At 55.2% G+C, this 24409-nt stretch overlaps 6 protein-coding genes across 6 annotated transcripts; 4 read left to right on the plus strand and 2 right to left on the minus strand.

Moving 5' to 3' along the window:
• Nucleotides 1-986: 986 nt before the first annotated feature.
• Nucleotides 987-2066, plus strand: JN550_012139 (uncharacterized protein; the record flags this gene model as incomplete). The annotated part of the gene is made up of 1 exon (XM_049310583.1): nucleotides 987-2066. The coding sequence occupies one exon, from the start codon at nucleotides 987-989 to the stop codon at nucleotides 2064-2066; it is 1080 nt and encodes a 359-aa protein (XP_049165860.1).
• A 2930-nt stretch (nucleotides 2067-4996) lies between these two features.
• JN550_012140 (uncharacterized protein) lies at nucleotides 4997-7644 on the minus strand (the record flags this gene model as incomplete). Its single annotated transcript, XM_049310584.1, has 2 exons — nucleotides 4997-7564; nucleotides 7627-7644. 2 exons carry the CDS (start codon nucleotides 7642-7644, stop codon nucleotides 4997-4999), a joined length of 2586 nt encoding a protein of 861 aa, XP_049165861.1.
• A 1723-nt stretch (nucleotides 7645-9367) lies between these two features.
• Nucleotides 9368-10568, plus strand: JN550_012141 (uncharacterized protein; the record flags this gene model as incomplete). Its single annotated transcript, XM_049310585.1, has 4 exons — nucleotides 9368-9471; nucleotides 9548-10089; nucleotides 10149-10386; nucleotides 10448-10568. 4 exons carry the CDS (start codon nucleotides 9368-9370, stop codon nucleotides 10566-10568), a joined length of 1005 nt encoding a protein of 334 aa, XP_049165862.1.
• A 3950-nt stretch (nucleotides 10569-14518) lies between these two features.
• Nucleotides 14519-16376, plus strand: JN550_012142 (uncharacterized protein; the record flags this gene model as incomplete). Its single annotated transcript, XM_049310586.1, has 3 exons — nucleotides 14519-15008; nucleotides 15079-16281; nucleotides 16348-16376. 3 exons carry the CDS (start codon nucleotides 14519-14521, stop codon nucleotides 16374-16376), a joined length of 1722 nt encoding a protein of 573 aa, XP_049165863.1.
• Nucleotides 16377-17646: 1270 nt separating this feature from the next.
• On the plus strand, nucleotides 17647-21722 carry JN550_012143 (uncharacterized protein; the record flags this gene model as incomplete). The annotated part of the gene is made up of 2 exons (XM_049310587.1): nucleotides 17647-19824; nucleotides 19878-21722. The coding sequence occupies 2 exons, from the start codon at nucleotides 17647-17649 to the stop codon at nucleotides 21720-21722; spliced, it is 4023 nt and encodes a 1340-aa protein (XP_049165864.1).
• Nucleotides 21723-22192: 470 nt separating this feature from the next.
• JN550_012144 (uncharacterized protein) lies at nucleotides 22193-24005 on the minus strand (the record flags this gene model as incomplete). The annotated part of the gene is made up of 2 exons (XM_049310588.1): nucleotides 22193-23499; nucleotides 23564-24005. The coding sequence occupies 2 exons, from the start codon at nucleotides 24003-24005 to the stop codon at nucleotides 22193-22195; spliced, it is 1749 nt and encodes a 582-aa protein (XP_049165865.1).
• Between the last annotated feature and the right edge of the window lie 404 nt (nucleotides 24006-24409).

Consider the following 24409-nt stretch of genomic DNA (forward strand, 5'->3'; position numbering starts at 1 on the left):
AGTGACTAGAAGTACTATTCGCGTACTGAGTGCGCGGCCATTGGCTGAGCGAAGGCAGTGCTGCTTATGAGGAGAGAAACGGCTTGCTCAGGAAGACAGCTTTACGGCTATGGGAGTCGCTGCACGGGTGAGTAGGCCGGAATTCCTTGTCGGCGATCATCAGAACGTCACTGCATACACGGCAAGAAGCTTGCCTGGCTGGTCAGGCTGTCAGGACAAATGCTTGATGGAGATCTGCCACGCCGATTCGAAACTCCCAGAGCGGCCGGAACACGGCATGTCATCGATGCGTGCGATGCAAGGTTGGGGTTGTTAGCGAGAACCTGCTTTTGGAGTCGACGGCTCCCGCACGTGGGTTTACTGGTCTGACGTAGATGGTGTCTTCCAATTGGAAAGAAGGTTGCAGGACAACCCGACGGCAGCCATTTCCCCCAAGCACGTAAGCGTCATCCTGCGTCCAAATGCGCGTCCGTCAAGAGCCCTCTGTTGGGTCGGCTTCTTGAGGTTGCTGTTCACGGCGATCGAATATCTGGGTGGAGAATTGATTCCCGCGATGAATATTGGGCCTGGCGAGGTCTAGAAGCGTCCGACCACTAATAATACCACCACTAAAGACAATGAACGTCCACAGCTGCGAGGGGATCAAGGGGGTGCTGGGGTGCAGACGGGGATCCCGTAGCATAGCCCGGGCACTGGACGGTGCTAGATTAGCGGACTTGCGCCAGTGAATACCTAGGTACGTGCCACTGCAGGTGCCACCGCCAAGCTTGCCCAGGGTGAAGTTTGACGTGGTTCATTAAAGCCAAGGTGCGGTGCCCTGGCAGCCAGCCGCAGTCTGGGAAATCATCATCATCATTGCTCTCTGTTCTTGTTGACTTTCTGACTTGCCCAACCCTCCTGGCGGCGCTTATTCTCTTCTCTTCTCTGCCCCAGGCCCAACGTTGTTGCTGTTTTACACAACATTGATACCCTCTGCATGCGCTACGATGCCCCTCTCTTCTAGCCCGATTTTAGGGGGTACATCTACATCGACAGGAGCCTCGCACGAGAAGAACGAGAATGGCCTCCACGGTCACGAAGCGGACCCGAACAAGCACCGCGCACAGGAGAGCATAGGCGCGACGGTTGCGGGAGGAGTCGCCGGACCCATCGAAAGGGGACAAGAGTACGCGAACGGCTACCATTTCCCGCCCAAGTACTCGTGGAAGGAGACCATTGAGCAGGGCCTGGTCGACTTTTGGGCCTTCTACAACACGGGCTTCGGCTTCTTCCTCACGATATACTCGCTGAATGTCGTCGCCTGGGGTGGCATGCTCTTTCTTCTGCTATGCAACGCCGCGCCGGCCATGTGTGCCCCGAACGGCGACTGCAACGACATCGACTCACCGAGGCGGGTATGGATCGAGACCGACTCACAGATCCTGAACGGACTCTTCTGCGTGACGGGTTTCGGCCTTGCGCCATGGCGCTTTCGCGACCTCTACCTCCTCCTAAAGTACCGCTTCGGCAAAGACGTCAAGGCTTTGCGTGAGGTGGCTGGTGTTCACCGCGGATGGTTCAGGTTGCCAGGATCGGAGGCTCTGCCCGTCCACCTGGGACCCAAGAACATTGAGGAGACCGACATACACTATCCCGAGGAAAGCGTCCCATATCCCCTGGAGACGATCCCTGAAGCGCCGCCAACGGGGATCAGGGCACCCGCGACCAAGATGTGGAAGCTGGACTTTGTCATCTGGTTCAACTTCTCCAACACTCTGCTTCAGGTCGTTCTTTCGTCCTTCATGTGGGCACTGAATCGATACGACCGGCCAAGTTGGTCGACCGGCCTGTTCGTCTGTCTGGCCTGCATTGCTGCCGCCATTGCCGGCATTATGATGGGCATGGGCAGCAAGTTCGTCAAGAGCATTGAAGGTGTGCCGCTGACCAAGAGGGATCTTGAGCGTTTGGCCAAGGACAAGGAGTTGGGCATACCGCACTGGAACAACATCAGGGACAAGGATCCCGAAGAGAAGAAGAATAAGAAAAAGGCCAAGAAGATTGCCTCGGATGAGGAGAAGGCAAACTAGATCTATGAGGAATACATACGGCATCCGAAACAGCAGGCGAATTGGTTTATTATTGGAATTGGTATGAGGACCCACGGTCCGTCTTTAATACATGATTGATACCACGACCTGCTCAATCCAGTCATCTTGGACTGAGGGTCATTTACTTTCATTTCATACATACACATTGAGCAATCATTTCGCCCGTGAACGTGAGCAAGCGATATTTCCACCGTACTCTGACGGAGTAATTTGCCAATGGGCAAGGCCTGCGTCAACCAAACGAGTTTAAAGATTACTTCCATCTCTTGAATAAGCCGGCGTACCCTTCTATGACTTTGTTATCATGTATTCTACCTCAGTGGAAAAGAACACCGATATGGATTGGAGCCAACGGCCTTAGAACTATCAGATGCTGCCGTTTCATGTAACTTAATGTCTGTAGACCCACACACAGGCGCGCGTTGAGTGCCGACATTATTCCTCACCTTCATGTTGCGACAGAAGAGATTCGTAGAAACGCGGATTATAGAGTCGTAACTTTAATATGTCGCACCCACATGCCGTGCTGTTTGCGTCACTGCAATCACGTACCCTGAGGCTTGCAGCACTCCGAGACAAGTGAGAAATGGTTCGAAGCCTCCGGTGTAAGGTGCTGCAGAATTCGGGGACTGCCAGACTGACGCTACCCCAGACTCACTAAAGCGCGGCGATCCACAGCCCTGGAGGGGGGCTTCCAGCTGCCGCTATCAGCGCCTTATCGACTGGGGCCTATCAGGACCATTACGTTTTGGTCGGCTGATACGCCTTGCCCCCAGCGGCCCAGTGGGGAACTGGCCCTGTGAACAAGTCACCTCGAGTCACGATACCGCAGCTCAGACGACCTCGGGAGCTCGTCATTCCATCTTCCGCAGTTCCATCTCCAACTCCACAGCTTGCAAGCCGAGCACTGGGGGACACGCTGCCGACCGCTTCACCTCTCTCTCTACCCTTTCATCATCCGTGTCTCCTCGCGATCCGCTCATCTCCACTGTCCGTCGACAGGCAGCCCACAAGTCCCCGGAGCTCATCTCGAGCTCCCTGAGCCATCACCATGGCGATCAAGGCAATGATCCCGTTTCTGGTGGCGATGATGTTGTTGACCGGAGTCTGCAACACATTGCTCACCAAGTACCAGGTGTGTTGCCCTGCCCGGAACGCCCCCAGTCCCGTAACCATGCAGGCTGACATTGTCTCCAGGACATGCAATGCGTCCGCGATTGCGACACCAAGCATCCGAAGCACTTCGAGCAGCCGGTTCTGCAGACGGCCCAGATGTTTGTCGGTGAGTCCGGATGCTGGCTCGTCGTCGGCCTGATGGCGCTCTACCGCAAGTACGTCAGCAAGCCGTCCCCCGGCGAGAACGGATACCGCCCCCTCAACACGACCGACCACGACGACGCCGCAGCCCCGAATCAGCAAGCCCACCGAACACCAAAGCCGGGTCGTGGCTCGGATGCCCTTGCTGGTTTCAGGATCACGCTGCTGGCCCTGCCCGCCATCTGCGACATCTGCGGCACCACGCTCATGAATGCCGGCCTTTTGATGGTGGCCGCCAGTATTTACCAGATGACGCGTGGAGCCCTCGTCCTGTTTGTCGGCCTCTTCAGCGTCACCTTCTTGCGCCGTAAGCTTCACGCCTTCCAGTGGGTGTCGCTCGTAGGTGTCGTGACAGGCGTTGCCATCGTCGGTCTCGCCGGCGCCATCAGCCCAGACCACAAGGCCAAGGCCGAGTCGCACCTGACAGGCGAGCCTACGGCCGAAGACCCCGGGATGCCGGACGCCCTGCGGGCCGTCATTGGTGTTCTTCTCATTGCTGGAGCACAGATCTTCACGGCGACGCAGTTCGTGCTCGAGGAGTGGATTCTGGAGCGCTCGACCATCGAGCCCATTACCGTTGTCGGCTGGGAGGGACTATTTGGACTTGCTGTTACGCTCATCGGCATGCTTGTCTTGCATTTCGCCATCGGGAGGACCGATGCGGGCCGTTACGGCATGTTTGACCTCGTTGAGGGCTTCCGCCAGATGACCGAGTACAAGGCAGTACTGGTGTCCAGTTTCTTGATTATGATCAGCATTGGGTATGTTTTGTCATCTAACCCGGTTACGTCTTCAGCCCCAGATCATGCTAACAGTGCTTTAATAGCGGCTTCAATTTCTTCGGTCTGTCGGTTACCCGAAGCGTGAGTGCAACCTCGCGCTCCACCATTGATACCTGCCGGACCCTCTTCATCTGGATCGTGTCGCTCGGGCTTGGCTGGGAGACGTTCAAATGGCTCCAGGTGCTCGGATTCGCCCTTCTCGTGTACTTTACCTTCCTGTTCAACGGAATTGTGCAGCCCCCGCTCAAGTCCCTTCGGGTCGATGATTCCGAGGTTGAGGAGCTGCTGCCCGAGGAGCCCATTGAGCACAACTAGATCTTCTTGGTGCAAGCCGATTTGATTCTCCTGGTATCTTGTCCGTCTGGCGTTTTCTTGACTAGGTTCGGCATGTCACAACTTTTGGTTTACTGGGCTTTGGGGTTGTAGTTGAGATCGGAATTTCATGGGAATAGCATGGGTCGATGGCGTTGTTGAAACATTTAGGTCTGTCCATAACAGGTATACATCTGACTATATACTCGCATGTTCATGTATGGCACGTGGTGATACCTGAACAGGGCTTTCCCGTCATTATTGTTTGATATCTTGCCGTCATATAAGGGGTAGTGATGTGATGTGCAATTTTTTGCTGAGATAGTTCCGAGCCACGGGATTCGCTGGAATAAAAGTAGATCAACTCTTACGTGAGTCTATGGAAGGCATATATCCGCCCCATTGCCTCCACATCTCTATCCTTGACAGGTCTCCCTCCTATTCTCTGTAGCTGTCGCTTGACACAAGACTATTTGCAGATATCTTCACGCCTTGATATCAGTCGTCAACAACTTCCCAGGGCCCAATCCCAACGGGCCCCTCACTGAGCACCTCGACCTTGAACCCACCGCCACCACCGCCGCCGCCGCCGCCGCCTCCACCTCCACCACCACTACCGATTGTCTCGACCACGACCCAGAGCCCGCGCCGCGTGACCGCCGGGTCGAGGTCGAACTCGGGCGTGCGCAGCCCCGCGGCGCCGAGCTCCTTGAACTCGCCGCCCCCCGTCGATGCCACGACCTGCTTGTTGGGGCCGCGCCCCGTCTGCAGCCGCAGGCGCAGCGTCGTGTTGGTGGTTGTCGAACGCGCGAAGCCCAGGTCCGGCGGCGTGATGACGACGGTGGCGCGCGTCAGCCGTGCGACGGTGACCTGGGCCCGGTGCTTCGCGCCGGCACCACCACCAGCGGCATCCAACACGAGGGGCGCGAGCGCGGTGCGCAGCCGGCCCGCGGCGTCGCCGAGCACGGGGCTCACCACCACGGCGCCCGCGCCGGGGCCGGCCGGTGCGTTGCTGCCGACGCGCAGGGTGAAGTCGGCCAGGTGGCCGGGCTCGAAGGTGCTGCAGACGACGGTGTAGGTGCCGGCGTCGACGCTGGGGACCTGCAGCAGGGCGCAGCCGCGGCGGTAGTCGCCGGAGCCGGCGACGAGGTCGCGGACCGTCAGGGCGGTGACGCGGGCGCCGCCTGCCCACACCAGATCCGCGTGGACGGGCAGGTCCGGGTTCGAGGTCGAGAGCAGCACCGACAGCGGGCCCGGCGACGGCACCGTGATGGCGAACTGCGGGTTCAGCAGGTACGAGGGTGAAGCGGCGTTGCCGCCCGCGGTCCGCCGCGTCCACGCCCCGTGCACCTCGGTGTACTGCGCCATGGGGTCTGGGGCTTGGATGATGTCGAGGGCGCTGCGCGAGAAGAAGGACAGCGTGAAGGAGTACTTGGGCAGCGGCATGCCGTGCTGGGCGACCGCGATGGTGTACCGCACGCCCTTCTTGGCCTCGAAGGGCGCCAGGGTCTGGGGCGAGTCAACGAAGGGCCCGCGGTAGAGCGACTTGTCGCCCAGCTGGACGCGGTGGCCCTTGTTGTCGAAAATGTAGAGCGACATGAAGCCGAGGCGGTTCGAGACGTCTGCCAGGGTCGTAGAGGAGCGGGATTTGGCGATCGCCAGCTCATCGTCTTGGAAGTGCCGGCTGAGGAGGATCCAGACGCTGCCACTGCCGCTGGCCGTCATGGAGTATTGCGGGTTGTGGGCGAACGACTCGGACATGGTCGGAGACGGGAGCTGCCAGACGAAGTGGTGATCTTGACGTTCCGTGAAGAGCGCCGGGTTCCAATTGAGATAGAGGGACTCGAAGTGCTGTGCCACGTCGTCGAAGTCGATCCAGAAGGAACCAGGCTTGAGTTTAGTTGGATGCTCGTCCGTGGCCGCATTTGCACTCGCTGCGCCTGCCCCTTTCCACACGAGACCGTCACACCATGGATTCTTGACCAGCATCCTCCTGGTGCCTGAGGTCTCGGAGATGTCAAGCACGGCGTAGTCATGCTCTCCAGCTAATCCCAAGGTCTCCTCTTCAACCTCTGACAAACGTCCGGTTCCGAGCGTAACGACTACATCGCCGTAGTCGTAGCCCTTCTTGACCCTCGACCATGTTTGATTAAAGTCAATATCATCACTCTGTAGAAACAATTGCTGCGGTATCCAACCGGTGAGAACCCAAAGGTCGGTCCCTGAATTGCTTCCAGGAAAGTCGTAGCCGCCCCGGACCTTGAGGTATGCCTTCTCCATCAGCGCCGGCCAAATCAGCCGGGGATTCTGCCGATCTACCACGTACAAGGTGCGGGTATTTGATGAGGACGGCAGTCTGTCGTCGATGATGACCTTCCTGAAGCAACCGTTGAAGTACATCCGAAAGACATACTTCCCACTCGCTGAGACTTTTGGCTGTCCATGATCCGAGTCTATCGGAAACATGAGCGCCGAGAGTATCGATAGGGGCCCTGGCTGTAGGTGTTTGATGCTGGCGCAGAGACTCGCGACAACGGAGCAGTCTGTCGTTATGTCCTGCACAAGATCATAGTCGTCGTCTGCCTTCATGAGGCTCTGCATGACCCATTCATCTTTCGTATCAGCATTGCTGTAAACATCCAGTTCCGTTGGTCTCTTCCAGCCTGCAAAGACTTGTTCTTGTCTTTCCGACAGAGGGAATTCTGCCGTGTCCACGAACACTGCTCCCGTGAAGTCCTCCGGGTCCGGATCCGATTCCCATGGTGGGAAGATATTGCCATGCAGTTTGGAGCCACGGAGAAGGATATTTTTCTCGCTTGTGGGAAGTTGCCGTACCCGACGCGGAAGCTTCAGACGTTGCTCGACCTTACTAACGCTGTCCCCTGCCTTGATGGATTTCTTCAGCCGCTCGGCTTGCGAGATGAGGTCGTTGATTTTCTGCTTCAGCCGAGTCTTCTCAGAAGGGCTTTTTGCTGCCGCCGCTGCCTTCATGTACAGCTCGGCCGCGGCTATGGCCTGATCCAGGGCTTCTTGGCCAGTTGACCTTGACAGCAGGGCTTCCTGTTCCTGTTGTACAATGTAAGCTTCGCTATCAGGACGTAAGGCAAAAAAAACAAACGGAGACGGACTCGTGCTTTCGCCTCCATTGTGGCAGCCTATATCATGAGATATCTGGGAGAGGCGCTTCTGCTGTTGTTGCGTTATCTGCAGCCCACTAACGGGACACGAACCCCGGCTTGGCTCCTTTAGCCCAATAATGTGTTGCCCCAAAAGCTTGTCATTTCAATCAGCTATAAGAAAGATGAGTTCTCACAGTATGCTGCACATGATTCAGAGTGCGAGCCTCTTGATCAACTTTTTATCTTTGTTCTTCAGCAGCAACAACTGTTGGTAATCAGCTCAACACGCAGGTTGGGCCTATCAAGAGTGAGGGGCAGTGGGACTGAGTGGCTGAGTCTTAGACTATTGCCATCTGAGCGGACAAATGGGTGCGAGATGCTTGGCATAGGTTGGAGCGTCTTGGAGCCAGTCTCACGATGCCCTGCAGCACGACAACTGCACCAACATCTCGACTGCGCTGGTGCACAGGGACGAAGGACGTGAGGATAGATGCTGGGACCTGGTCCAACGGCGAGACCCCGACATTTTCCCGATTAGCTCCAGAATTGTTTCAATAAGTTTCGACTGCCTGATCAATGCAACAACAGCTCACAGCTCCATGGAATATCTGCAGTCGCATCGTGGCTTCGGGGTTGTTCTGATGCCGTGTACATAAACGGCACTCAAGCGCAGAAAGGCGTTGCTTTTGGCTCCAGCTCTTGCGACCGCTGATTGCGTCATGCTGTGGTCCACGGGTGAAAGCGTCTACCTGAGAGACCTACTGTTACTTCTACTCTGTGGGGTTAGAGTGAGGCACGGAGAACAAATCGAATAGGACACGATGGCTCATGTCCACCGGTGGGATATTCCGACTTCTGCCAGTGCCTCGACAAGATATCACTGCTCAAGCACAAGGCTGGTATGAAAGGTAGAGATACAAGCAGTGATACCACTGTGTACGGGCCTTGGTCTGGTCGGGGTTATAAAAGGACCGGCAATAATGATACAGTCAGCTTCTACTCCCGACATGGCACGATGCCAAATAACAGGATGCATGATCTGCAAAGCAGGAACATCGCAGCTCATTCAAGGGATGAGTTATAGACAAGTCACTGGACTGGTCGGTTACGTGATAGCACCGTATTACATACAGCCAGAGAGTATGTAACTCAACCAACCTAGTACCCTAGAGCTTAGAGAGGCTTCAAGTGGCTGTACTGTAGGTAAAGCAAGTTAGTAGGCACAGGTAGAAAGTTAGCGGCTGCCACCGGCAGTTCGGTTCCCCAGGCAGGGGGCTTGCCGAGCGGTTGGAGCTACTGAAGAGCGCGATAAGATAAAGGAAAATGACCGAGGTACTTCTGACGTGACGGACAGCACGGGTCTTGGGACCGCCTTCGGACCGCCTTCCAAGCTTTCTCTTTAAACTCGGTTCCTCCACGCACGGAACCTGTCCTGTGAGCCTGGAACCCGTGCAGCCTGTGGAAGGATTGTACGCAATTTCCTGTCTGTTGACCGCCCGCTTGCCTGAGCCTTCTGTTCTGTTGTAGCCGGCGCGCATATATGTCGCGATAGTGTTTGACTCGTGCTTAGCCCGCTCGCCCGCTTGCGCCCCGTGCCAGTGATCTCATACCGAGGTCGCCCTACGGCTGTCCACCTGATTGGCGGCGCCTTAAGGCTCTTTGGACGGTGGTATACAGACCTCTTCTCAACCGCATCCAACATCTGGTCGCCGAAGTTACGGCCAAGGGAGTGACTATCAAACCGCACGAAATGGCCGTACAATCGAAAGCAGCCCCGCTCCCGCCCTGGGGTTTGGCTGTTGCTGGCTCTACTGGTGCAGTCCTGGCCAATGCCCTGGTCTATCCTTTGGACATGTGAGACTTCTTTCCTCGAAAGCAAGCGAGCCCATGGCTTTCGGCGACCCTATACTAACTCGACCCTTCCCTCCAGAGTCAAGACCCGTCTACAAGTTCAGATTAAGCGGCAAGGTGGCCACGTCGAGGGCGACGACCCGCACTACGCGTCGACGTGGGATGCGATAACCAAGATCGTTGCCGAAGATGGACTACAAGGATTGTATGCCGGTATGAGTGGTTCGCTCCTCGGTGTAGCATCGACGAACTTTGCATACTTCTACTGGTACTCAACGGTGCGGACGCTCTATCTCAAGTCGCAAAAAGTCCCTGCGGCGCCATCGACTGTGGTTGAGCTTTCTCTCGGGGCCGTTGCCGGTGCTCTCGCACAACTGTGCACGATTCCCGTTGCCGTGATCACGACCCGACAGCAGACGTCCAAGAAGCACGAAAGAAAAGGCTTTTTCGAGACGGGTCGCGACATCATTAACAGCGAGGATGGAATTACGGGGCTTTGGCGAGGCTTGAAGGCAAGCTTGGTGCTCGTGGTCAACCCTTCAATCACATACGGTGCATACGAAAGATTAAAGTCGGGCATGTTCCCGGGGAAAACACGCCTGACACCAGGAGAGGCTTTCTGTGAGTATAGCCCTGTTGCATGTAGAGAGGCAAGGCACAAGACTAATGCGGCAGACAAGTACTCGGTGCCATGTCCAAGTCTCTGGCAACCATTGCTACGCAGCCCTTGATTGTTGCCAAGGTCGGACTGCAATCCAGGCCTCCTCCGATAAGGGAGGGAAAGCCGTTCAAGGGCTTTATCGAGGTGATGCAATTCATCATCAAGCACGAGGGCACCGCCGGGCTCTTCAAGGGTATAGGGCCACAGATCCTGAAGGGACTGTTGGTACAAGGAATCCTGATGATGACAAAAGAACGGTAAGTGAAGTCGATCCCTGTGGACGAACTATACATCGTGACTAACAATTGTCGCCTGTAGTATGGAGTTAATGTTCATCTTGCTGTTCCGTTACGTGCGCCAGCTTCGGGCGAAACAGCTGGCAAAGGCTGCGGAATTGGCGTCCAAGGCCAAGGTTGCTGTGCCTATAATAGCGAAATAGACGTTGGGATCAAGGCATTACCGGCTGGGGGAGGATTCATGATTGTAGAGTGGGAGGAGATGCCGAATGGTGCGGATTGTATATATGGAGTTGCGACTTATTGATGAAGTATAGAGGCCCCCGATATCTCAGAACAATACCAATCATGGCTACGAATCAAGATACAGCACGCGCAGTACAGAGTTGATTGTGATGTGAGAGACAACGCAGATGTACTGTGAACCATCCAGTGAGTTAGAAGCATTTGTGTTGGAGTGGACCCTCCAGCCAATCCATCCATGTCTGGGCTGTGGAGTCATCTCGGCCAGCTCGTGCCAGCTGCCAGGATATTGGAGCGGGCGATCTGGCCAGCACGCCTCTGTGATTGGCTGGTGGCTCTCGGGCTGCTGCTTAGGGTCAATCCACTTCCCACCAAATGAATATCGCATCGCTGTGAACCAGGCCTCTAGCAAAAAATCCATCTAATCAAATCCGGTCGACCTCCAAGCTTCTTCACCAAAGACAACCCAACGGAAATCTGTCGAGATGGCCAGTATGTGACAACCAAATGCGACGCGACGGAACGAGAGCGATGTACTAATTTTCTCCCACAGAGTCAAAGAACTCGTCCCAGCACAACCAGTCGAAGAAGGCTCACCGCAATGGGTACGTGCAATCGAACCGATGACCCGCGACTCGACGAACGCCGTGACTTCCCACGACATTTCGGTCGCAGCCTCGCTGTTTTGGAGGGGATCCGTTTGCTGACTCGGGCACTGCAGTATCAAGAAGCCCAAGACCATGCGTTACCCGTCGCTGAAGGGAACCGACCCCAAGTTCCGAAGAAACCACAGACACGCTCTGCACGGCACCATGAAGGCTCTGGTACGACTCCCGCCCGCATCCCCAGCGCGCCCGACTCCCCGATCAATCTCCAGACATGCTGACGTTCCCTACAGAAGGAGAAGGCCGAGGGCAAGCGTGAGACCGCATAATTGTGTTTCGATTTCCGGGGCAGGGCTATGAGGTACGGCGTGCATCGATGGCGAGTTCAGGGCTTTTCGGACATGATCCTGGGGGAATTATGACTTGCATTCGGCTTTTTCATACGGACTATCTTCACTGGAGAAGATGAATCCATCGGCCAACGAGCCACGATGACAACCAACCCGACCCTTCTTGCATCGAGGATCCCCAGTGACCAAGAGGTGATATTGCTTCCCCCCATTTTACCGCCTGCTGCAACATGCAGGCGGCCATTCCACTCGTGGAAAACGGCATTAGTGTGTACAGCTCTGAGCTTCTCCCGTGCTCTCCTGCTGAAGGATTTCTTCTCGTGCCGAGATTGACCCCGTCCGTCTATTACCAAACATCAGTGCTGTATTCATTCATAGGCAAAGGTGCATGAAGACTTGGACTACATACTGATAAAAAGTGATCGTGTCATATGGACGGTGTCACGTGGAGATTCCTGCAGTGTGTGAGGGGTTCATATATGAGACGGTTCCATGGCTACAATGTCACTTCCTCCATGCAGCCCGGAGAAGAGGAGCCTCGAATTGCGGTATCGACTGTACAATACGAAGACTGCCTTCGAAAGTAGCCACTTGGTCGTATTAACAGCATTGCTGTCACATCGGTTCGGTGCTACAATTGCACGGAGTGATTAGTTGGACGTTATTTCCTTTTCCTGTACGAGCATGCTTCAGGTAAGGATATTCTAGCTAGATATAAATTCATGTGCTCTCGCCCGCTATCAAACACAAAAATAGGATTCGAAGTGCTGGTTCCGTCACTACAAATTTCCCAGACCATCCCAGTGTCATGAAGCGAGATAGGGATGAGCCTTGTTGATTGAGCTTGATGACAGTGCCTGGCTGCGCAAGCTATGCTACCCACGATGGCCCAAACAACTCCGGTATGACTTCTTGACAGCTTTAACAAGAATAAGAAACTTGAGATCCAACATGTGCGTACAGGGTGCCAAAACCCTCGGTTTGATCGGGCGTTTATTCAACAATAAGCGCCATTGGGTTTGACAGGATCTCGACAATAGCCAAAGAAACGAGGTCCAATCTGCCCATCAAACCTCAGATGGAACAAGTAATTATCTTACCCGAGACTCCGCCTCAATTGTCTCATTCCACATTTCAAGCCTTCTATTCCTGAACCGCCTCTCCATGACCCTAGAACCCTGAGCACGAGAGGATGCTCGGCTGGTCCCGTAGGCATAGGTCGAGGCAATTCACATTACAAACTCCAACCCCCCTGCTGTGCTCGTCGATCCGATTTTGATCTGTTGCTTTTCCTCAAATCGGCCCTGTTGTACAAACGGCCCCTTATCCGGCAGTATGCATGCACTCGAGTTACGGATTCGTAATCCTTGAGGGTCATCCTTCCAGGTGAATGGCCTAGGGCGGATCTCACGTACGCTGTTTCGGACACGAGAAAACTGCTGACCCAGATAACTGCTCTCCTGTGAACCGACAGCATTCCTCCCCTAGCGGTTCTGGGGTACCTCTCAAAGCACGCGTTCTTGACTAATGGCTGCACAATTCAACGGGGAGGTAATGGCCCAAAGTCAGCATTGTCTTGGAGATGCGGACAGTATGACACGCGGAACGTGACCTTGATTCAGGTTAGCCACCAGTCAACCCAACGAGCGGCCCGTAAAGAAATCCAATTACTGCAACCGGCAGAATCTTCAGTGGCTTTCATAGAGGTACTAACATGGCAATCTATCCAATACGTAGCATCAGCCAAGTGGTCAAGCCTGGACTAGATTGGCCGACTTCGTAGTAGAGTCTCCATATTGCGGCCCCCCTGATGCATCCAGCCCCTGGGTCGAAACTCCCTGGCCGTCCTTCCGTATACAGGCTTCATTTGCGCTGTCCGAAATTCCCCACGAGAGCGCGGCTCCGGGGTTCAGCGTGCGCGACAAGCTGTGCTGCCCGGCATCTGTTGATCGCCGCCACCGACCAACAGTTAGAGATCGCCATCGCATACGACTCCCTTTACTCGAGTTTGCTCGTTGGCCTTGGAAGGCCGGGTTCTGATGACTCCCGCATCTCCAAAGGACGGCAGGCTACTGCAGGGCAGGAGTAGGACAGGAAACTCTAGAGCCTTGAAAAACGGCCAAATAACGTTAGCCCGGGCCTGTTCTAGCTGGCCAAGAAACTCAGTAGGAGGCTCTTCCGGGTCCCGACTGGTTCGATGGCCCCCTCCAAGATCCCTCCAATAATCCCCCACCATCGCTCAGCCCACTTCGGTGCAGGCCTCTCAGGTGACAGGACGGGCTGAAGAATTGCTCACCCGCACAGGATTCCTGGCAGAGCCTGGCGTGGGCGGGCAGTCATCCATTCGATACGAGGGGCTCTGGGGTGTGTATGTGTGTGTGTGTGTGTGTGTTTGCTCTTCGTGCCCTCCTTGTCGGCGTTTCCAGCTCCCACCGCCCAGCAAAGAGGCCCAGGAGCCGACCCGAGTAAAGTCGGGTACATTGCAAGTTCGCTACGTGAGGCGCGGCAAGTTGGCACGTTGTGGGAACCAGGCTCTAGTAGGCGCCCTTCTGGAAAAAGCCAGGCGTTTTCAAAGTCCCGGAACAGTGTGCATTGCTCGGAAATCCCTGCTCCTCTTGCTTGTCTGGCTCGTCTCTTCTCACGGGCCACCGATCTACCCCCGTTCCGGCTCGCAGGGGTCTCGCGCCGTTTCATGTGCCCTGTCCGTCGAGGAGCTGCCTGACCAGAGACTTTGGTTGTTCGAATTCGACACCGTCACAGAAACTTCTGACTGAACCACTGTACCTCTCAACCCAGAGTTGCTTTCATCAGCTCTTTCACCATCCCTAGTACACATCCTTTGTCATCGCCACCAGGCCCCAACCCGTCTCTTGGTGCTTGCTATAGGCGTGTCGAGGTGATTCCGTGTGTGCTAGCTCCTCAAGTCGGTCTCTGTGCGTGCTCCCCCAGGTCGCCATGAACCGGAACAGCACCCCCGAGGCCAGCGCCGCCTCGTCGCTTCGCCCGCCGCAGGCCAGGACGACGATAGGATCCGGCCAGTCCCTTCGAGCCTCGGCCGACATGGCTGCCTTGTCCGGCAACACGCCTGCGAGCCGCATCCGGCCCTCGTCCGACTTCTACGGCCAGTCGCAAGGCCAAGGCCAGGCGGGCAACGACTCGGACCCTCAGGACAAGATGACCCAGCAGTGGATTGCCGACATTGACCAGTACGAGACCACCTTGGAGGAGATGGCCGCGGCCACGCTGGACCAGGACTTCAAGGACGAGCTCAGCGCCATCGAGCAGTGGTTCCGTGTGCTCTCCGAGGCCGAGCGGACTGCTGCTCTCTACGCCCTGCTGCAGCAGACCACACAGGTTCAGATCCGGTTCTTCATTCAGGTCCTGCAACAGATGGGTAAGAACCATCCGATGTCGGGCGTTCTGTCGCCAGCCAACTTCGACAAAGGTAGGCATTTTCACAAGAGCTCCCCGTTGTACAGCTGCAGCACCGTCTCTAACATGTCCTGCTCCACTAGACCCCATGACGAACCGCCTGAGCGATGCTATGAACAAGTTGAACGTAAACTCCACCAGAAACTCGATGCCGCAAGCCGCTGCAAAGAGATTCTCGGGTCTCGACCCATCAACCATCAACGCCATGTTCCCGGATGCCGCCGCCGCCATTGCTACCGAGAAAGCCAAATTCACCCAACAGACCGGCAATCACCCCCCATCGAACCGCAACAGTACCGCCGTCGATGCTAGAAGCTCCCTGGCTCCTACCATCGCCGAGGAGTCCAACGGTCAGTGGGGCGAAGGGTCAAGACCCAAATCCTCATCGGGACAGACTCCCATGGGTCAGTTTGTCCAGCCGCCACCCTCGGCGGGCTTGCGGTCACCTAGACCGCAGCTTGGATCAAACCAGAACATCCAGAGCCAGACCATCAATGCCCCTGACAAGTCGGGCTCTGATATGCCTATGCTTTCCCCTTATCAAGCAAGCGGCAACTGGGCATCCATGGTCAACACTCCCATGGTGCCGAACTTCAACCAAGGTGCTCCCAACCAGGCAGATATGGTAGCGAACGCGACCGCCATGAAGCTTGCTGCCTTGTCGACCGTCAACAACCGCTTCGCCCTCGACGATGTGCGCAAGTACCGCCGTGCGAGGTCCAACGACGCTCCCCTCTCCCCCGGCATACCTGCGACTAACGTGGTCATGGTCAATGAGCATGGCCAAGTACTCAACCGCGACCAGATGATTGCTCTGCAGAACCAGCAAGCCATGGGCGGATTTGGAAACCGATCGAGGCCAAGCTCTCCTGGCATTGCCATGCAGCAGGCTGGGTTCGGGGGTATGGGCAGTTTCGCGTCGCCACAGAACAATGGTTTCCTGAGCGCTTACGATGGACACAATGCACTTTTGAACAACCAATTGAACATGGCTCAACTCGGACTGGGACCTGACCTGTATCTGTCCGACTCTGACATGAAGCGTGGGCGTTCGCCCCGTGGTCGTCGTGGTAGCTCTAAGCCCCCGGAGGACCCGACCGACCCCACTCTTCTTCAGGATATCCCAGCCTGGCTCAGGTCGCTCAGGCTGCACAAGTACACGGATAATCTGAAGGACATGAAGTGGACTGATCTGGTGGAGCTCGACGATGAGGCCCTCGAGAAGCGAGGTGTCAATGCGCTAGGCGCCCGCAGGAAGATGCTGAAGGTCTTCGAGCAGGTCAGAGGTAAGTAAGCACCGAAATCCCAAAATCTTCTCTCATTGCTTTACCCTGAGGCTAACAATTGCGTAGAAGCCAAGGTTGAGGGCAAGTTGGCCTAACCGTTGCCTATCATTCGAGGATCGATCGTTTTCGAAGCGTCTATTTGCCAGGGCCGGAACGTGGCAGTCAACTTATTATCAATCTAATACTGGGAACTCCGTTCCTGAAGCGGCCACAACGAAACACCCCATGGCGGGACTGGAGTGACTCGGGAAGTCTTTGGGTGCATTCGCGGGACGGCCGCGTCAGTTTACCTGACATCTCGATCCTGGAAACGGTGGTACGAATTGGAAAGAAGTATAGGAGACGCGATAAAATGAAGGCATAGCGGATGAATTTCCTGTACGGTATATTGTATACAGATGAACCAACATCACTATGGGTAGTGGAGAGAGCGCAAAATTACTCGTACAATCATGGCTAGAGCCCCAGGCTTCTTCGGGTAGCATGTGCTATGAGACGGAACAAGCATATCACAACGCGTGCGTCTTACATAAGGGGCCGACGAGTAGTCCTGTTGATGTGAGACGTTGTAGTCCGCACCGTTTCTTCGCTAGACTGATAACCCGGTGTGCTGAATACATGCCGCCAATATGCTTGAGACATGCACCTGCCGATTAAGAAATTGATTTTGATAAAGGAAAACCAATGCATGCGTGCTGGTCGTGGATGTAGCTGTGTGTGCATCTTCAAAGTTCGGTGGTTGTCAAAGACAGCTCTTGGCAGCTGTGGCGGTAGGCTGCCAACTGCCAGCTCTTTCGAGACAACCAGCCAGACTTTGATGTTGCTCGTTAGTTTCAACCATCGTCAAGCTTGGGATCTCCATGGCGGAAATTGTGACATTTTTCTACGAGGCCATCTCTGTGACGTTACGAAGAGCTACATGTGCGAAATCGTGCGGAATTTGATAAGAATGGACTGACTGGGCGAATGTCGCATGCTAGTGACACCGGCTGTCCGCCTGGAAGCCAGGAACTACCAAGCATCCCGATACAGCTGGTTCACCATCAGCACCGATGCCCTCCCTGGTGAGTTACCTCGTTCGCGTTCCCGATGAGGAAAGCCAATGTAATAACGCTCTTACAGACCATCATTGATAGCCGTGTTCGCCCATGAGTTGGTGGACGTAGTTTTGCTGTGGGGCCGTCTACCTTGATTCGCAACTCGAGGTATTGCGACGCCAGTACACCCAACCAGCAGCTACTGGGAGGCCATCAGCATTGCATATTGCCGACGAAAAGATTCGCTCAAGTTGTCTTTCCAGTGACCAGAAGCCTGGATTGAGAGATGAAACCCTCACTGGACCCTGCCTATGTGGCTAGGCAGATCATGGCCCAGTCGTCACGCCGTTCTGCCTCCTCCCCACCACAGCCTCCATCTGACGGCATGTCTTCACGCCAAGATGGTGCAGGAAAATCCATTGCTACACAAGATATGCCGGTGCATCAGCCGCTTAATCCTTCAATCTTGCCTCCCCAAGGGCCACCGCCGGAGCACTCACCTGCACCGTTTCCTTCGCGACCAGAGGTGTTGGTGACACCCAAGCCAGAGGAGACTCAACCAAATGCAAGCCGGTATCCTGAGCCTCCAGATGTACCGCAAGGATACTATACATCGCCATACACCCCCTCGGCTGGACAACCTATGGTAGGCGCCGGAGCGCAGCCTGCAAGAGGGGACCGCTCGTCAGTGAGCTCGAGGGACCGCGGCCGAGGCAGTCTATCATCAAGTGCTACCTCTCAAAGACCCATCGCACCCACGCCAGCCCGCAACGGAAGACCTGTACAAGCCATTGCTCCTGCACCGTCACACGAGGTTCAGTCTCACACTCTACCGTCAGGGAATGATCAATCATCTCACCATACGCCGTATTCATTCCAACAAGTGCAAGCGCCAAATAACGTACACACACAGGCCTACCAGCAGTCTAGAAGTGGAATGCCTCATGGGGCAGCTCCTGGGCAGTTTGCAAATAGCAATGCTACCGCTTCTGGACAGCTCATTGCGCAAAATATCGGCGCAGCACCATTTCATGCATCGAACCACGAATCGTTCGTCACGAGCCAACAGCACTCTGCTCAGCCTTACCCAAGTGGTACAGGCCCAAACATGGCACCTCAGTCGCCTGCCTTCCAGCAAGTGAACCAAGCTAGCTACCCCACAACATCTATTGGGGCACAGCAGCCATACACAACATATTCGGGCTTGCACCAACAAAATGGACCGACGCAGTTCGGTGAGCCACAGTCACAAGGTGCTCCACGACCTGTTGCTACCACAGGACCACAAGGAGTTCAGCCTGGTCAAGCAATTCAGCAAACATCCCAAGGGATGCACCAGGCTCAGAGTTTTGCGGACAATGGTGGCATGCAAGATGAAGACCAGCTCATGGAAGATGATGCCGATGACCTGGGTGACGACTTGCTTTTGACCATGCAAAATAGTGCCTCTACCCTGAAAGGATCCATGCAAAGTCTTAAGAGTTTGACTGGCGTAGCTAGCGACAAGAACTTGTTTGCCGAATTTAGTGACAAGCAGCCAAGCCAGAGAAAAATCATCAAAAGGGGACCTAGAAAGCCTGCAGAACCGACTGCGGACGTCAAGATGCGTTTGAGTGCTGCAACAAGCGCATTCATGAGTGGTGATCTGGACGAAGCCCTACGTCAGGTAAACGACGCCATTAGGCTCAATGGCGAAATCCACCGTTCTTGGGACCTGTTGGCCGAAATTCTCCGAGAGCGTGGGGAGAACAAGCCGAGTCTATTGGCCTCGGTGTGCTCAGCTCACTTACAACCCAAGATATTTGAAGTCTGGCTGAACTGCGGTCGATTCGCTTTGGACCTTCTTGAGGAAGAACCGGAGGATTCAGAGGATACGCTGAAGATTGCGATCATGACCCTCTCCCAAGCCATCAAGATCCAACCTGACAATATCGGTGTTCGTCAACTCCGTGCTGCGCTTTACTTAACCCGAGAGAGCTTTAAGCTGGCAACCAGCGAATACAAATGGATAGTGGAGCGCTCACCAGACAACGTGGTTGCCCTGAGAGGTCTGGCCGACGCCTCGGTGCAGTTATATGAGAACCAGAGGAGAGTTGCCAAAGGACAACGAGAAATAGCAAGGGACGCGTATCTTCTTTGCATTGAGCATGTCCAGGCGGAGTATCCTACCGGCGCTTCTCTTACTGACATTCCTAATCCTTTCACCTGGGATGATGCTTGTACCTATATTGCTCTACTCCTACACCTCGAGCAGTTTGAAGACGCCCTCAAGCAGGCACGATCCCTGTCAAGATGGCTTTTGGGCCGCCAGAAAGAAGATTTCTGGGACAACTTATCGGACGACCGTGAATGGGATATTGGGGATGAGCGGCGGAAAGAGATTCCCGAGTATAAGGCTGACGAGCATCCGGCAGCTTGTTACGGTCAGGGGCTTCCTCTTCGCTTGAGGGTTAATTTGGCGATATGCCGTCTTCGTTTAGATCGTGCTCAAGATGATGAGGCTATGGTTCGTATCTTGTTCCTATTAGTGCTGGATTGGACGACGCTGACCTTGAATAGCAACACCTTGAGTTCCTTGATCCTGCGGAAGTATCGGAGACGGAAGATGGAGCGGAGCAATCCGAGTTGTTCTTGGAAGTTGCTTCAGCTCTATACGAAACGAAGCGGCTTACGAAGGCGTTGCCCTTCTTCGAACCGCTCAGACGGCAGGATGACTTCCTTGATGCTACGAACCTCTACCGAGCAGGTAAATGCTACCTAGAGGTCGGAGACAAAAGACAAGCCGAGGAGTGCTTCACTGCGGCTTTGGACTTTGAAGAGACACCCACCGATACTCGCGTCAATGCGCGTTATGAACTGGCGAAAATGTACGAAGCTGCCAGGAAGAATCAAGAGGCCTTAGAGTTGCTTGAAGAAGCCATGGGTATCGAAAAGGAACGCGACGAAGAGGTTGCAGGTACGAGCGGCCAGCAGAATGGGGACGACCGGCGGCCAGGCAAACCACGTATCATTCGGAAGATCGCGCCAAAACCGAAGCTCGACAAGAAGCCCCGAGAACCGAAGGAGAGAAAATCGACAGGCCCTCGGAAGCCCCGTGATCCCAATAAGAAACCAAGGGAAAAGATATATCGCCAAAGACCCTTGCTGTTCGCATTGGATGAGGATCGGCGTCTCGAAGAAGAACGCAAGTCCGCATATCTGGCTGAGCAGTGGAGCTTCATCCGCGAGGCCCAAGATGATGCTGAAGATGGGCCCAGCGAGGCTTGGATGGAGGCTGCGAAGGCGTTGATTGATGACTTCCGTTCATTCAAGGCGTTCTACCCGTGGGATCGGTACCTTACCCAGATGGGATTGAAGAAGGACGAGTCTGAGTCCGCCACGGCGAACCCGCATCTTTTGAAAATGGCTCAACGATTGAGAGACGAAGTGGATGCACAACAGTCGTCGATCAACTCCCGCAAACTGCTCGAGACTACTGTGAGCTATAGAAATGTTGATTTCTCAGAGTGGCTGCATCTGTTCCTGGAGTATGCGCTAAGCCTTGCGCATACTGGTCATTTCAAGGATGCGTACAATATATGCGAGGCTGCCATGGGAGCTAATGTCTTCTTTGAGAACCCGGAAGACAAGTTCCTGATCAACATCACAATGGCAGCTTGCGCTGTTCGTGGTATGGACGAAGAGCGATGCGTAGAAGTGGCACGTGGTTTTATGGCCACTTATGCATTCTCGTCTGATGCTTTTCGCATGTATGCTGCCCTCAGCAGACTGTGCGACACAACAGCAACCTGGTACGCAGATTCTCGAGTACAGAAGTTCACCTTGCGACAGATCAAGATGATGGACTCTGCATTGATTCCAGCCGACGACCGAGTGAAGGGTACATTGGATGGATTCGACCCCAAGGTGTACCCCGGCAAGGAGATGGACGTGCAACTGCTCATGCTCTACGGTCACATACTCTTCATCTCAAACAGCTTTACGTTTGCGCTCAACTATTTCATACGTGCGTACGCGTTAGACCCAGACAATCTGATGATCAACATCAGCATTGGCCAAGCGTACCTGCACTATGCGCTCAAACGTCAGTCGGAGAATAGGCAGCAAGCTATCTCCCAAGGCTTCACCTTCCTGCATCGCTACTACGACGCCAAGCTCGCCACCGCCATGACCGCTGAGCAGAGACAGGAGGCCCACTACAACCTGGCCCGCAGCTACCACGCCGTCGGACTGACGCATCTGGCGGCCGAATATTACCGACGCGTCTTCCTGGAGATCGAGGGCGACGAGATAGGCGAAGAAGACCTCGCGCGCGAGGCTGCGTACAACCTGCAGCAGTGCTGCTTGATTGGCGGGGACATCGAGGCCATGAGGGATATCGCCGACAGATGGCTTGTTTTGTAACACAGATGAGTTAGTTAGTTCACCCACGGTTTGGGATTTGCTAGCTGGAATGATACCCCGACGAAATATAACCCACGTAAGAACCCTCGTCTAGAAGATACGATGCGTGATCTCCTTACTCTGCCAAATGCTCTGGACTTGAAAGTGGGCGGATTACTGTAGGGTCATCACAGCCAATCGATTTTGGGCTTCTGTGACAAGGAATGCAAAACTCCATCGCAGCCAGCAAAATTTCGGGACGATGTGATTTCTAACGATCAGCCTGATCTCTACCTGGCTCGCTACAACAACTCTAATACTGACTGAATATTTGGGAGATATTCTCTGGACCGCGGAGCACATCCAGGATGTTGATGAAAATTTTAGCACACTATTATTAGGATTTTACGTGACATTGCTCATATTTCATTGTTTTCCTCCCGAGGTAAATGAACCTCAACATCAATCGACTTTTAGATCCGAATTACCTATTAGACAGAGACAGGCCCCGTTTTCTCGTCCACGTACGCCTTTCCATACCTAGCCTTGCTGTCGGTATCACCGACTTCAATCCCGCCGTCTCCCGTCAAGACACCACGAATACCATCGATACTCTCGCCGGCAAAGAAGCCCTCGGAATCAGCCATAAACTCGAAGGTTTTGAGACCCTCGCCCACGCGCTCGTCCGGGTATACCGGGACGGGCCAGATTAGGTTTAGGATGTAGAACACGAAAGATCCCATAGCAAGGGAGAGCAGAAAGCCCAACTTGTACATGTTCTTGCTCGCCTGATTCACCGCGGTGGGGTCCAGCGAGCCGGCGATTCCATGGACCGTGAACGCCACGCCAGCAACCCACGCAACGACCGCCCGCAGGTTCCACCCGTTTGTGTAGGCATATGGTGTTCCCTTGGCCTTGGTATACAGGCTCGGGACGTGGAAGTTGCCGCGCCGCAGGACCCAGTAGTCGACAATCATGACGCCGCAGATGGGCATAAGGAAGACCGTGTACGAGCCTAGGAAGGTCAGGAAGGAAGTGGCGCTGGCGATGATTTTCCATGGCACGCAGAGCGGCGCGAGTAGGGCGCAGACAACCTGGCCTCGGACAATGGTGACCCAGCGCGGCCACAGTCCGCTGGTATCGGCACCCACCGGCAATGAGTTGCTGCCGGCGTTGGTGGCAATCGTAGCAAGCACCATGCCCAAGGCAACGAAGAAGATGCCGGCACGGGCCGCGGGTGACCAGTACTGTGTTAGGATGGCATCGTACAGGTCCCAGACATTCCAATAGCTCTTGCCAAGGAAGCCCGTGCTGGCACTCGTGGTCGCGCAGCTCACGAACATGACAATCACCTTGGAGATCAAGATGCCGGTGCCCTGAGACCAGGTCGCCTGCTCGGGTTTCGTCGCGTAGCGTGCCACGTCGGGCTGGTTGATCAGGATGGGGCACAGGGCTCCCATGACCGAGTTGATGGCCTGGATCATGGGCCAGACGAGCGCGGCGCCGCTCAGGGTGACCTGGCCCGCGAAACTAAAGCTGCCGATGCTGCCGCCGTTCTTCTGGATCGCCCAACCCATCAGGCCGAAGAGCGCGGCCGTCGTGTACACGGCCTTGACGACGAACAGATGGCGCAGGATCGTCGGGTGCAGGAACATGACGGGGAACTGGATGATCCAGTAGATGAAAAAGGCCAGGAGGTTCTTGGACGAGATCCCCGCGCTCGCAGGCAGAGTATTGGGGATGTTCTCCCACGCCGAGCCGAAGATGGCTCGGAGGCAGACGGCTGTGATCATGCCCCCTATTGATACCGGTCAGAGTTGTTCTTCAGGGGAGCACAGAAACAAGGGGTACAGAAGCCTTACCATAGTAACTCTGAGTTGCAAAGTAGATGACCGCTACCGAAGCACGAACCGCAACGAACAGCTTCGAGCCGCCGATACCTCCCGCCGCTCGCACATACACTGGGAACCCTACATGGTACCGGGTCGCACCCCTGGAGTTCAGGATGACCACGACACTCAGAATCGCCGAGCCAATAACGGCGGCGATGATTCCATGCCACCACTGAAGACCAATAGAAATCAGAGTCGCGCCCAGATTATAGGAACCGGACGAGAAAGTCTGTGTCAGGTAGTAACTGAAGAAGTGCAGTGCGGTCCACGTCCTTGCCTCCGGCGGCGTGGGTAGCAAGTCCTCGTTGAAATACGCATGGCCCTCGGCCGGGGCGTCAGGGGCTCTGATGGCGTCCTTGAATGCCTTTGGCGAGGACAAGGCCGTCTTAACCTTGCGCACGGTGGTTGCCATAGTTGCCGACCACTTGACCGGTGCGGTCCAATCAGAAGACTGACAAATGCGAGATCACCGAGTCAATTGGAATCCGTGATGATCTACCTTGCTTCCATCTGCATCGCGGGCCGTTGTGACCAAGTCTATATATCGGCTGGCGCTATCGACCGAGCCTCAGGCTAAAGAATGGCAAGTGAGGTTCCAGGCGGCTGGAACGCGCCGAAGGGGCAGATAGCCGGTGACTAGGGCGGGCGACATTTCCATTGTGGTATTCATGTCGTCCAGATGCGGGCTCGAATCACTGATAAGCAAGGCTGATCCTCCATGCGGAGAAGGAGGGTGATACTTTAGTCATAATGCCCAGTCGCCACGATCCCGGGGTGTAGGCAATCCGCATCCGGAGTAAGTGATATCGGGATGGC

The sequence above is a fragment of the Neoarthrinium moseri genome (genome assembly GCF_022829205.1).
Source record: "Neoarthrinium moseri strain CBS 164.80 chromosome Unknown scaffold80_Wmoseri_CBS_16480, whole genome shotgun sequence".
NCBI lineage: Eukaryota > Fungi > Ascomycota > Sordariomycetes > Amphisphaeriales > Apiosporaceae > Neoarthrinium > Neoarthrinium moseri.